This window comes from Limulus polyphemus, unplaced genomic scaffold (assembly GCF_000517525.1).
Source record: "Limulus polyphemus unplaced genomic scaffold, Limulus_polyphemus-2.1.2 Scaffold9227, whole genome shotgun sequence".
In the NCBI taxonomy this organism is placed as follows: Eukaryota; Metazoa; Arthropoda; class Merostomata; order Xiphosura; family Limulidae; genus Limulus; species Limulus polyphemus.
In genome coordinates, this window is record NW_013674837.1 from 1 (window position 1) to 14,430 (window position 14,430).

The 14,430-nt window shown below is 30.5% G+C and overlaps 1 protein-coding gene across 1 annotated transcript in view; it reads right to left on the reverse strand.

Annotated features, from left to right (window-relative positions):
• Positions 1–650: 650 nt before the first annotated feature.
• LOC106475820 (regulation of nuclear pre-mRNA domain-containing protein 1A-like) overlaps positions 651–14,430 on the reverse strand; it is a gene marked incomplete at its 3' end in the record, with an annotated part of 20,140 nt that continues 6,360 nt past the window's right edge. Inside the window, exons 3-6 of the mRNA XM_022379842.1 lie at positions 8,013–8,142; positions 6,599–6,699; positions 3,360–3,412; positions 651–777 (exon numbers count right to left, since the gene is read on the reverse strand). Of these exons, the coding sequence (XP_022235550.1) occupies positions 651–777; positions 3,360–3,412; positions 6,599–6,699; positions 8,013–8,142 (411 nt within the window). The remainder of the gene's footprint in view (positions 778–3,359; positions 3,413–6,598; positions 6,700–8,012; positions 8,143–14,430) is intronic.

The following is a 14,430-nucleotide window of genomic DNA, read 5'->3' on the forward strand; positions in this document are numbered from 1 at the left end:
GAACAATATTTCTCATAAACTACTCGGTTATCCTGAAGCATAGCACCAGTAGTGGAACAACATTTCTCATAAACTACTCGGTTATCCTGAAGCATAGCACCAGTAGTGGAACAACATTTGTCATAAACTACTCGGTTATCCTGAAGCATAGCACCAGTAGTGGAACAACATTTCTCATAAACTACTCAGTCATCCTGAAGCATATCACCAGTAGTGTAACAACATTTCTCATAAATTATTATTTTCCTAATCATAAATTTAATAGAAACTTTTGTATTTTTTTTTTCACCCAAAAAAATAACACGAGTATTTCTCTGCATCTATTTATAGATGAAGAACGAGATCTCCAAAATAGCTACGTTTCCTACACCTTAGTCCTCTGTGTTTATCAGAAAGGTGTAATATGGATGCAAGGATAATGAATTTAGCATCTTCTGAAACTATTAAAATCACTGCACTTGGAACTTACCCCATTCTAATATACAACATCTCAAATCTGCTAATCAATTTTAGTTTTCTGTAGCAGTTACTGCTAGATAACTTTTAAAAAGTTATTAACATCCCTGTCTTTAAGTTTATCTCTGAAACCAGTTTTTTTCTTTTTGGTTTATTAGACTGAGTTCTCTCAATTTTTAAGAACGTGTTCTTACCTTTCAACTTTCTCAAAGCTTCTGAACTTGCTGCATCAACTTTACTGTTAGTCAGCATGGTCAGTTTGGTGAGTGTCTCCTTGGCTATTTTATCCACCATATGAATCTGATCAGCTACTTTTTGAGGCTTGATGAAAAATGACAATACACAATCATGTTACACATATGGAACCAAACAAAATAGCTCTACCATATTAACACAGCAAGTGTCAATTCAGTATCTGTTTACAACATAACACAACTAATACATCTATGTATGAAAATGAATTCTATTAATTATGTTTATATCCACACTAAACAATTTTATTCGGTTAAAAGTAAGCAAGTTTCAGTCAAATCTGAAGAGAAAATTTCATCCATTTGGTTGCGTTATATCTTAAATACAATATTTGAAATGATATTAACATCAGTCTTTAACTAAAACTGCTGCTAAGCATGACATAAATGTCGCATCAGAAAAAGCCAGACTCAGCATGTAGTCACTGTTCAAAATTCTTGCATTAATACTGTTCTAATACAGCGGCTACAAACAGTGGAATATACGTATGCAAAAGGTAATCCTAAAATATTGATTCCAATATTGTTTGTAAACACAACAGAAACCTGTAAGTGTGCTGTTCAACTATTAAAGAGGAATAGCTTTTGGAAATCACAATGGTCTATGGACAGAAAAGTAGTGCTCAGAGTTTCTAGTCAACCCAGTACAAAGAAAAATTAGATGTAACATTATCTCAGACATGTGACAAAAGGCCAGTTTCAGTTCAGTCCATGAAGGCTCTTTAAATTTTTTGAGTAGAGTTACTTTCTGACCATTTATTTTGATTTCTCATCTTTCTAGAGTTGATATCCAAGTTCACTTCTGTTACTTGACAACTCTTATAATACAAGAAAAACATTGTTTCTTTGGTGACTTCCACCTTGAAGTGGTCCACAAGAGCTGTCCTAATCTTTAGCAGGAGAGAGAATATGAACACCATTAGTATCATATTGCTCTAGTCCCAGAGCACCACACATCTGACTCTACCATCAGAGATGATGTCAGTCGTGAAAACTGAAGCATCAGAGAAATAGAATAGGTGATACATTTTGGTAAAGTGCTCCCTTTGGAGGTTTTGGACATTACAAACAAATACGCCTGTGCCTTCAGAAAGAGCACTACATAACCAAATCAAACATCTCCCCTGAGATGAAGTCTAATCAAAATAAGAAGAAACCCCAGCCAGTTAATCTTTCACCATCCACCTCAAACCACAAGGAGGTCATCTTTCATCATCCACCTTTATGTTACCCACTCCTTTGAGAATTAGCTTCTGTGGTCAGACCAACCACTGCCACTACCACTAACATGAAGGCATTGACTTCATGAGCAGTAGCCTAGCCATCTGGAGATCCCAACAACAGCACCAAATGTAATGGCACATTACACTCTCCAAAACTTTCCAATTAAACCATCACTGTCACGTCCAGGCTACAAAATTGACAGAAGTTTCTATCACGTGTCAGATCAGAGGGAGACTTTCCAATTAAAACATCACTGTCAGTTTAGGCTACTGACAGTAGCTTCAATCATGTAAAGCTTGAATTGAATATATAACATCCTACTTCAGATGATTAATGTGTGTGATATTATCCTTCTTCTCTGACAATTTAAATAGTTATCAATACCCTCAATATATGATTTTTATGTACATCTGATGCTGAGACAGTGCCCTTCATCTTTGGTAACTTACACAGTAGCCTCTGAACTTTGATATTGTGATTCTTTTGTGCTCAATATGTGACATTACCTAAACTGTTACCTTCATTTTTATTTTGTGATTTAGTGTGCAGATAAAGGACATATACCAAGTTTATCCTTCATCAACAGCAACTTAATGTTATAGTTACACAGAATTTCAACAACATTTAAAGACCCTATCCTTCATCAACAGCAACTCAGTGTTATAGTTACACAGAGTTTCAACAATATTTAAATATTTTTACTATTTTTTGTGAGAGTACTGAATTGTACCCTGACCACTGATGATTGTCAGCAAGCTACCATAGATGTTGGCTTGAGGACAAGTGTGAGGTAGAGGGAAGGAGAAATGTAGTTTATGAAACATACCAGCATTTAGGTTTCTTTGTAGTACAGTCAGGTAAATAGTAAAGTTTATTTTTTTTTTAAACACATACATTTACATATGCTTAGCATATAGAAAAACCAATTATGGAATGCAGTTATCTTGCTGACGTCCTATTTACATGTTGCCAGTCATTTCTATTTCAATCAACCATGTCATGATGTGAGTAGCACATGCACTCTAGGAAAGATGAAGCTATTATTTCCTCCTTGTAATAATTAACTCTCTGCCTCAATATGATTTTGTATAGATTTTGTCAACTTTAACCAGATCTACTTCTAACACTGAAAGCTATCAGCAGATAGGGAGTAGTGCTATTAATTGCCTTGAGCACTCACTTTTCTGATCTGTGTTAAGAATTAAATAAAGATTTCCCTCTGTGTTTTGCATTGTGTTCAGTCTCTTTCTTCAACTCCATAAGTCATAAATTCAGTTTTAACTTCACAAAAAAAATTATCTGCTGTTCCTCCAGTTACTATTCTTATGTGTAAGGAAGTCAATGTACCTAATAAACCAAATATAATACTGAAAATAGTATAAATGTTATAAAAAAGGCTAAAAATGAAATAAAGTTTTTCTTTTTTACCTTAAAATCAGCAATTATTTTTGATGATACTGGTGGACTTTCTTTGGAACTTTCTAAGAAATTTAAAAAACATACATAAGCATTTCATCCAAAGTAAAAAATAAATTACTATTGTGCACTTAAATCATATAAATCTAGTTGTGTATGTATAAAAGCTCTGAAACTATGTGCTACTCACAAACTATTAATTAGTTTTCAGCAAGAACACTAAGTAACAATTTGACTACAAAATTACAACATTTTTAGATAATTAAAAGAGCACAAGTAACATAATAAAGAAGTGGAAACATGTATCTCTAAATAAAATTGTCAATGAAAAAAAAAAGAGTCCTAGACAAATGAGTCAACTTGATTTTATTGTGTACATAAAAATTACAAATCTAAAACAACAAAAAATGTATTTCTCTACATATTCACAGTAGCATATAATTAGTATATTTATTTGGGATCAGTTTAAATCTTTTTAATTTCATATTTTATGTTTTATTTTCAAGTTCAATTCATATCTAGCTTTTATCTCTAAATGTAATCTCGTACTACTTATTTATTGCTTAATATGATTTATACACAGGTATTTATATCCTTTTTTTAATGGACTGCCAAACAATTCTTCTTCTCTCTGGTAATTAATGTTTTATGAACTTTAAGTAAAAATAGAACAGATGATTTTCATTTAACAAAGTACTCATGATATACAGTGTGTGCGTGTATGAATGGACAGAAAAAAAAAGAGAAACATGTTTTACAGTTAAAGATGTTGGGAAATACTTAAATGTAGCTGTTACATATAAAAAGTTAGGAAGATTTGATTATTCTTTACTCACAGTGACTGAAAACCCACTAGGAACTAGTGAGTAGTAAAAACAAATGTGATACACCAGTAACATCACAAAAAGTTTTTGTTATTCAATTTAAGGAAAGGTTAGAAATTCAGAATTAGATTTTTCAAATCTTTTTTTTGACTTTCTGAGCTTTTCCTGAAGTTACAAGGTTTTGTAACTGAACATAATTATTCGTTTACTCTAATAACAAAGAAATGAAAAGTTTTACCTTACGTCTCTTTTGTTTATCATGTCAGGCTAATATCAAACAGAACATTTATTTTTATTTTCTAAAAACTGAAGGCACTCTTTGACTAGGCATAAATAGCTACAAGTCAATAGATAGAGTATTTAAAAATATATTCTATGTTTTAACACCACTAATGGAAAGTAAAAAATATCTGTCTGGATAGCCAGATACAAAAAATATATGTATGAGAAATATACTATGAGCTATCTAATAACCCCATTAACTTGTTTCAATTTTCTTTACTTTGACCTTAATGATGGAGTTATACCAAGGTCTAGGTTAAAACAAAGGTGGATCTAAAGTTGATTATATATGCCTAAAATATGTAAACTTTTAACTTGTTTCAAGTATCTGAGGTTATGCGAGGTAAATAACACTTGATTTCCATTAGATCCTAACTGGTAGCTTCTACATTTTTGAATATGGTAACAATACATTTTGTTTTACATAAGCCACGGTGTCATTCAATTAGAAGTGATATTTATATATATATTAACATGGAACAGTAGTCATCACAGCATGTATTATGACAGTGGCATTGTGCTCATAAGCCAAATGTGGCCCCCTAAATGTTTTCCATCCACTGTTCTAATAACCCCAAATCCATGGATAAACATTTGATTAAATACGTTCAAAACACTCGTCTGTGTTGGAAATCAATACATTAATCAAAGTAATTTAATAATATAAAAAGACGCACCCACTTACCATTGTTTGTATGATTATTATTACTATTAACTCCCCCACTGTTAACTAAAGTACTTTGTTTTCCAACTGTGCTCCTCCCCCTCAAAAAAATAAAATAAAATTAGCAGCATGACATCACTATATTATGATATAAAATTTCAATCCACATTGCTTTATCATACAAATCAATAAGATGGAAATAAATGAACCTGATGGTCATAAGCATCTTAAGATCCACTGGACTTAGCAACTGTCCACTTCTTTAGATACATTTTTGTTATTGTTGTTTCACTTTTTCCTGCCAGTTTATTTTTTTTACTTCATTGTGCAGATTCTTATTCTGAATTTCACACATACTCCCAAAATCACAGCAAGTTAACATAAATTTAGTGAGAAATAACCTTTATAATTTACTTAACAATAATTTAATTCTTCAACAGTGAACATGATTAGATTTTATGAAATATTAATTCATTTAAAAAATAAAGTAAGATGTAGTTATATACAAGTATAGTTGAAAATGTAAACAGACTCATAGTGGATATCTAGAATTGTTTTTACATTACAAATATAGATAGAATAATTACAGAACAGTGGATATCTAGAATTGTTTTTACATTACAAATATAGATAGAATAATTACAGAACAGTGGATATCTAGAACTGTTTTCACACTACAAATATAGATAGTATAATTACAGAACAGTGGATATCTAGAATTGTTTTTACATTACAAATATAGATAATATAATTACAGAACAGTGGATATCTAGAATTGTTTTTACACTACAAATATAGATAGTATAATTACAGAACAATGGATATCTAGAATTGTTTTTACATTACAAATATAGATAGTATAATTACAGAACAGTGGATATCTAGAATTGTTTTTACACTACAAATATAGATAGAATAATTACAGGTCAGTGGATATCTAAAATTGTTCTACACTACAAATATAGATAATATAATTACAGAACAGTGGATATCTAGAATTGTTTTTACACTACAAATATAGATAGAATAATTACAGGTCAGTGGATATCTAGAATTGTTTTTACACTACAAATATAGATAGTATAATTACAGAACAATGGATATCTAGAATTGTTTTTACACTACAAATATAGATAGTATAATTACAGAACAATGGAAAACTAGAATTGTTTTTACACTACAAATATAGATAGTATAATTACAGAACAGTGTATATCTAAAATTGTTTTTATACTACAAATATAGATAGTATAATTACAGAACAGTGTATATCTAAAATTGTTTTTATACTACAAATATAGATAGTATAATTACAGAACAGTGGATATCTAGAATTGTTTTTACACTACAAATATAGATAGTATAATTACAGAACAGTGGATATCTAGAATTGTTTTTATACTACAAATATAGATAGTATAATTACAGAACATCCCTCAAAAAAAAAATTCCTCATGAGAATAAAAGATCTAGTAGCTTACCAAGCACATCATATAGTTCTTTAATAAAATCAGGGTCATATACACTTCTTTCTTCCCAAATCTTAAACACCCTTTTTACCGATGTCTGTATCTTCTCGTCCCTATGTATACACAAACACATACAACAAGAATTATTTTCACTAAAAGCAAAATTCACATATCCTCTACACTATGCCATCGCTGAAGACGGAATGATAAGAGCTGAAAATAGTTGAAACTGTAGCTCTCGGCTGCCGGTGGTCCAAACCTTCTTACCAAATACGAACTTAAATGCCACAAATAATTCCATTTAAAGGATGAAGAAAATGTGAATATGTAATTATTATTTTTAGCTGGAAAACAGAATAGGCTCAAATCTGTTTTATAATGAAAGAGTACAAAAGTACTTGTATGGTTAAAAATTTTCTGTTTAGAACAAACCTAATAATGCAATTCAGAACCTTTCTAGCCACTAGGTGTCTGACATAAAAAAGCACTTTAGAATTAGTCTTAAGTCTTAGGTTATTCCTAATAAATTGGATTTTGCTTATTATTTTTATAATTTTAAGCTCTTACTAAAGTAGCTGAAGTTATCTACACGTATTTTCTCACTAGATAGCAAAAGTTTTGATAATATTTTAATAAATCATCTAGTTAATCCTTCCTAGTTTTATTCTTACAACTCAGTATATTTGTAGAATTTTTATGCAAAGCTATACAAAGACTATTTGTGCATAGCTGTCCCTAATTTTGAACTCTTGGGCTACAATTCTCCGACTGAATAGTAAAATCTGACCATTACTCTTATCCCATACTTATGTTCCCAATATGCAGAGCTTTGTTTTGTGGCAATGGGACACAAACCATGAATCTTCAGCTTCACAATCCAGATATACTAACCACTAAGCCACATACAACACATGTAAAATCACTTAAGCTTTCTTAAATGTTATATTGTTCTATGAGCTGAAGAAGGAAACGGCACTGTCATTTTAAGCAAAACAAATTTAGACTGACAAAAGATTTAACAATCAAGCTCGATAATATATAAAATTACATTTTTAGATATGAACATGATAATACTATTGAAAAAAAAAGGAAACTGTAACAAGTATTTCTAAAATTAAGAAAGTTTAGTTTTCAACCCCTGGCACATAAATAGTAATTTCATGAAATGATATACACAAGTGTTCCTGGTGTTTATTACATAAATATATTAGTAATACTAAGTAAAATTTTATGGAAATACTACACTCCTGACACTTGTTACATATACTTAATTACATACAGAAACAAGAAATAAAATGCTACATTACTGACGAGTTATAAAAATATAACACAAAATGCTACTACAAGATTATCACACTCAAAAACGTAATACCTGGATATTTAAAGCAGTATATCACATACAAAGTAAAGTGATAATGTGACATACCTCAAAAGTACACAGGCTTCTTTGAGAACCTCAGCAAAGGATTCACCAAAATGAGAGCCTGCTTTTTTTCGACTATTCTGTACCACATCATTGGCTAAATAGAGAAGAGTCAATCTGTGTGATGGTTTAGCTGGAAAGACAAAAATTAACATGAGTACCACAAAAAATAATATTAGCAAGAAAAATATTCTAAATAATTAGACAGAACTAATGTAACACGTGTAACACTGATACACAGTACTAGAAATATAGAGGCAATAAGTAATTACAGCTAAGTGGTCAATTTATTAATACTAAAATATGCATTATTACAGAATATACAACAGAAACGTAAACAAGCTATATAATATACCATTATTTTTGTATTTGCTTCAAACAGATCAAAAAACTTAGTTTTATGTTACCATAACTTTATCATTATATGGTTGTTAAATATTGTTCTAAATGTCCTGTGCTGCTCCCCACAATTTAGCCAAGTTGTCATGTCACTCAGTTTCCGTATAACCCAATACAGCCTTAATGGTATTCATATATTGACTTCATACAAGTCAAGTGTATTATTTGTCTCCACTAACTAGCTGAAAGATGAGTTCTTATCTAACAGGAAATGACATAATGGGTGCCGTCAAGTTTACAACAATCTTCAACACCATTGGCCAAGATGCAGCCCACTTTTGTATTGGTCTGCTATCCTTACATGTAGATCTTGTATACTGAATGTGACACTCTGCCAACAAAAAAACCTCTTGCTGATTATTGTTAAATAATTTGAATTTGAATTCATCTGTAAGAAGAACCCCCCTACAACTTTGCTCCTTTGTTTGAAGTTTGATGTCCACTTCTACAGTTCAGTTTGGCTCCTTCTCCAAACAGTGGTTTCTCAGAAGCTACATATCCACTAAGACAAGCCACTTCATGCTATCTTACTCTTCTGCAGGTATCACACCTGTACTTACAGTTAAGTCACTGGCAAGATCTTTCTTGTACCCCGTAAAAGCATACCCTGACTTACTTATATAACTCTTGAAATGTTTGAGCTTTCTACTTGGTCACTTCTATTATCAACAGTATTAGTTTCTATACACCTCCTTTTGAAACATTGATTTGTTTGTTCTTAAGTGCAATTTATTTTTTATCATAACTCAATCAAACTTTAACTGGTCTGATCAATACTTTTGGCTCTAGGAGATATTAATATACTGCACTGACATGAGCAAATTATTTGAGTGTGAGAACAAAATCAAAGCTGTACAAGGGTTGTCCAAAAGGTTTGTAACCAGACCTAAAAATGTGTGATTTTTCCTTATAAATATTGTTTTAACTTCTTTATGAGTAAACAACACATAACGTGTTTGTTGATGTTTGGTTCTTTTTTTAAATTAAATTGTTTTTACTTTTATACTAGATATTTCATGATTTGAGTTGCAATGTTTGCAAGCAAGAAGTTTTTCATTATGTTTACCAAAAAAAAAAAATCTTCATAAAATCTGATAAGTTTATTATTTAGTAAATATTCTGATGATACAAATCTTTATTGAAAATACAGCAAATACTTTAAGCATATTGAGTAACTGAATATTTTATGAACATTAATTTATATTCTTTGTAAAATCTACTATAATAATAGTCCCTACTACACCATCAGAATACATTGTTTCATTTATTATATAGTATTATTCATAAATACAAGCACAATAATAGCATTTTCTGAATATATTATACAAGTTCATCACTGTGTTAAGTACAATAAAGAAAATTTGCAAAATCTAAGAGTAGTTACATTTAAGATTTTGAAATATAATTAACTAAAATATACATCATATTCACAAGTTGGAACAACTGGGTTATACCTTATGTTCTTAGTAAATGCCTTTAGCTAGGCACGTAACTTGCAAAAGTTTACAGATTTACGAGTTATTTACTGTTAAACAAAACAGTGAGCAATTTTATGTTTTTACTTTTTATTACTGTTAACCAAATTACAGTCATGTATTCAATGATAAAATATAAAGAATGATATACACAGTACGGGAAATGTGGAATTCATACAGTGACAAGTTTTACCACTGCACTTTGCCTATTGGACAAATAGTTTTATTGTTCTATTGCTAGTAAAATACTGGGTAGGTTTCTAGAAAGCTACACACATACATTTTCAACTGCATGAGTCTAGTACATAGCCACAAACATTTAAAAATGCATACTTCTACATCTCAAACCAAAACTATATACACAAATACACATCAGTGCTCAAACTGCAAACTGTGGCTTGTCAGGAGTGAACAAATTTGTCTCAGCAATCATATATCATATACAACTGATCAATTAGTGGTATTTGCTAATTTAATATGCAAATGGCTCATTAATTGACAACATCTGATTAACTGATTAGTACATGCTCCTTACAACCCCCTCCCTATTGAAAATCCCTAAAAGACTAGGTAAAGAATATAGTATTAAAAATTGTCTCATGAGAAATATAATTGTAATCATTATTCACTGACTTGTAAAAGGCTTATGCACCATAACTGTTGTATCAAAAGGCTTATATAAATAGTGATGTAACCACTGCTGCATTTGTTGTATCCCAGACAACCCGAGGAGCTCTGGATAGTGTAAAACGTGTTGTCAGCAATAGATATGACATATAGTGTGGTTGGAATGCTATTATTATATTTTCAATATTGTAATTTAAATGTTAGCTAGAGGGAGCTGCAAGTCTTAATGATGGCATTAAGATCAGAAGGTTTAATAATAAAGGCTTAGAACATTTAGAAAACTAAGGAATAAAAGTCATTACTTATAATACCTTTTGCATTTTTAGTTATTTTAAATATCAAAAAATATGAAAAAGACCTTTTTCACAATAACTTTAACTTCCAAACAATGAGAAATCAATTTTGTAACAAGTCTATGTTACAATAGCTTCTGGTGCTCTAAGCAGTAACTAACTTTGATGAAACTAATCTCTACAGTGTGAGCCTGGGAACAAACAAGGAATAAAAATTTACCATGGCAACATTTAAATTATTGACTGGGGCCTTAACTTGATTATTGTAGACTCCAGCTTTGTTGATTTCAGAAAACCTCAAAAAAAGCTTTTACGGTAATTAATAGACCAATCACATAAAAACACTGCCAGATACAGTAATTAATAGACCAATCACATAAAAACACTGCCAGATAATGTTTCTATTTTTTTATATGCTGTGTGGTAAAATAAGGACATCTGGTTATTTTTTAGTTTCTGAAAAAAATAAATAAAAATGGAGGAGAGGGGTTGGATCCTCTAAATCCATGCATTCTTAAACAGTTATTAACTCCTGAAAAAATGGAGGGGGGGGGGGGGCTCTCATGACCCTTCCCCTATATCCGTGCCTGCTTATGCAATATTAAATAAAAAGTGTAGCCCTTCAAAAATAATGGGTGTTAAGAAAACTCCATAAAGATTGCTATAAATTAACTAATGAAAATTAGTTAATTATAGGAAAAAGGAATAGCACACTATAATCCAGAACAAAATAATAACAGGTCAGTTTTAGTGTAGGGGAGATGAATGGATTTCATAACTAAAACGAATGGAAGATGATAGGAATTGAAAAACTTAGGTAACTTAATTTGATAGTGTTTCCACTGTTACTATTTCTTTAATTATGTAATTTAAATACTATGCATTCACACTTATATACATGTAAATAAATATTATCTGACTCTAACGTTAGTAACAGTAGGTCTATTTGTAGTCTAATTTAAGCACTAGGCCTAATTCATAAACATAACGCAAGGCTTGGTTGAAACACTACTTAATTGAGATCCTCCATAAGTTTTACTTTGCTTTTGTCTACAACTCAATGTCAACAAATACAGATGTTCATTAAACAACTGAAAAAATATAAATAAAATGTTATTTAACTTATCACGGTGTGATATGAGAGCCTAAAGTACTATTCAGTGTTCTAGTTAATACAATCTCCCGTGTCCCATACGCATGAGAATTTGTTGGGACACATAAGGTTTGACCCCCCAGGTACCAAATATGCACTGCAAAATGCCCCACACTCAAGGCAAGCACAAGTACTTTGCCTCGAACTTTGTACCATAATAAACTAAACAGTGTACAGTTTGCACACAGCTGTACACAATCAACTTCTAACAGGTTTTATCAATGAAAATAAATTGCACAAAAATAAAACCTACCCTTTCACCTCGGGTAGGTAAAAAGGCACATATTGCAACCTTTCACAGAGTTACATTCAAAACTTAATTAAACAACTTTATTATCAAATGTATATGAATAAACTCGCATCACAACATAGATAATAAATCAAAGTTTAGTATTATTTAAATTTTAAGTTCTTAATTTTATAAGAAAAAAAATTCTCAATCTCCACTAGTATGAGAACTGTGACATTTGTAATCTGCATTTCCTCTTGTCTAATTTTTTACCATCCCTCCGAGAAGCACGAAATTTAATGTATACTTCTTATTATAATGTTTTCAGGCAAAACACAATTTACATAGCCTTCAATCTTATTTAGTTACAGAGCAATAAAATAGAAAATCAGATCACTATTACCACACCCACCTGTCACATCCTCTCTCTCAGAACTTGCCAATAGTTCTCTCTGACATTTAAGACTACATTATTTAAAACCAATAGAAAGCCAAAGTTTTTCTCTATAAAATGATGTATTACAATACATTGTTGTCTATACAGAGAAATGTCTATTTACCTTTCACTTCAAACTTTATTCCCACGAGAAACACATCAACAAGCTTAGCTGAATTTTTAATGCCTTTTATCACACAGTTAGAAAGCCAAAACGATTGTGACAGTTATGGAACATTGTTTCCTTTTTACATGTTATTATTCTGTATTCTTTCGTGCATTATTTGATTAAATAGAAATTATTTAGTGCAGTAGTACAATCAGTATAAAAAAGTGAGGTTAAGTTTCATCAACAGTCAATAGCAAAAAAAGACCCATGTAAGTACTTTATATCTTGTTTTTCATGTCTATTCTTTATTTATTATTATGAAAGTAATTAAAATGTAAAACATTTTAGGTTAGATGAAGAAAAATAAATAATAATATTAATAATAATAAGTTTTATGAGGTATGCTCACGAATAGTCCATGCATTATGTAAATCGATACCATAATGTGAATTGCATGTTCTCCATATAATTTGATATTTATATTTAGACATAGTTCAAAGGGTAATAAAACAATAAAATTTAGGTATAAATAGATGTATACTGTAACAAGCTTTAACCCTTTCAAGACGGGTCACATGTGAAAGACCATGTCATCTCGTTTGTTGACTCGCATTCAAAATTTTATTGAACTACTATTTCATGAATGTATGTCAATAAGTTTGGTAACAAATTGTAGATTATAAAAATCGATTTTAGAACTACATATTACTCAATTTCTTAACTTAAAAGTAAATACTTAAAAATCACAGATAAACATCAATTTTTGTGTATCACGTGGTATGTTGAATGCAGCACTGGTTCAAATTAGATGTTTGTGAAGTCAAAATTCTAAGTCTATAGTTTCATACGAATTAGAAACTCAAATTACAGATATTGACAAGCTGGAATATAAAATAAGGTCTTATCTTTTCTATTTGCTAAGATATTGCTCATGTAATAAATCAAACACAGTGGCACCCTGCTCACCTCTTTCCATTTTTGGAAGCACTCCCTTAGATACACTTACTTTCTATATATGACATAAATAACCAATCGGAAGCTCAGAATGTCCCCTAGTGTTTTTTTTTAGCCTTTCTAACGTAGCTAGCACCATTTCTTTCTTTTGAACCAAGATTTCAATGAGATAGGTTGTATCTTTTTCTGCTCAAAATTTCATATTTGTTTAGAGTAAAATACATCTTAGTTACTGAGCTTGATAAGTTATAGTTGAATTCTATGGTATTGATGACGTAATTTATGATTTTTTAGTTATTCAAATATATATATAAAACCTAAAAAAATATTTTGTTTCATACTCTCCACGTGCAAAATTTTGAAAGGCTTAACAACCTATGTCAAGCAACAACTGAGTACAAAGGTCGTAAGTAGAAGATATAATTGTTTGCTTTACTTCTTTATTTACCATTCTCTGTTTTAGGAAAAATATGTTTAAGAACTTATTTCAATATAGCAATAATCTATATACATATATATAATATATAATAATTGAAATGTGACTGTATTTTACAAAATACTAGTCGACTAAAACACAGCCAAGACAAGTTACTTTGTCCAGACCAAAGGTTAGTTTTATGTTATTTGATACGGTAACATGAGTGCACGTGAACCAAGTTGTTATAACTTCTGTATTGTTAGCCAGGCATGGGTGAAAGGTCAATATAATAAAAATAATATATAAATATATATAAATGTATAATGTT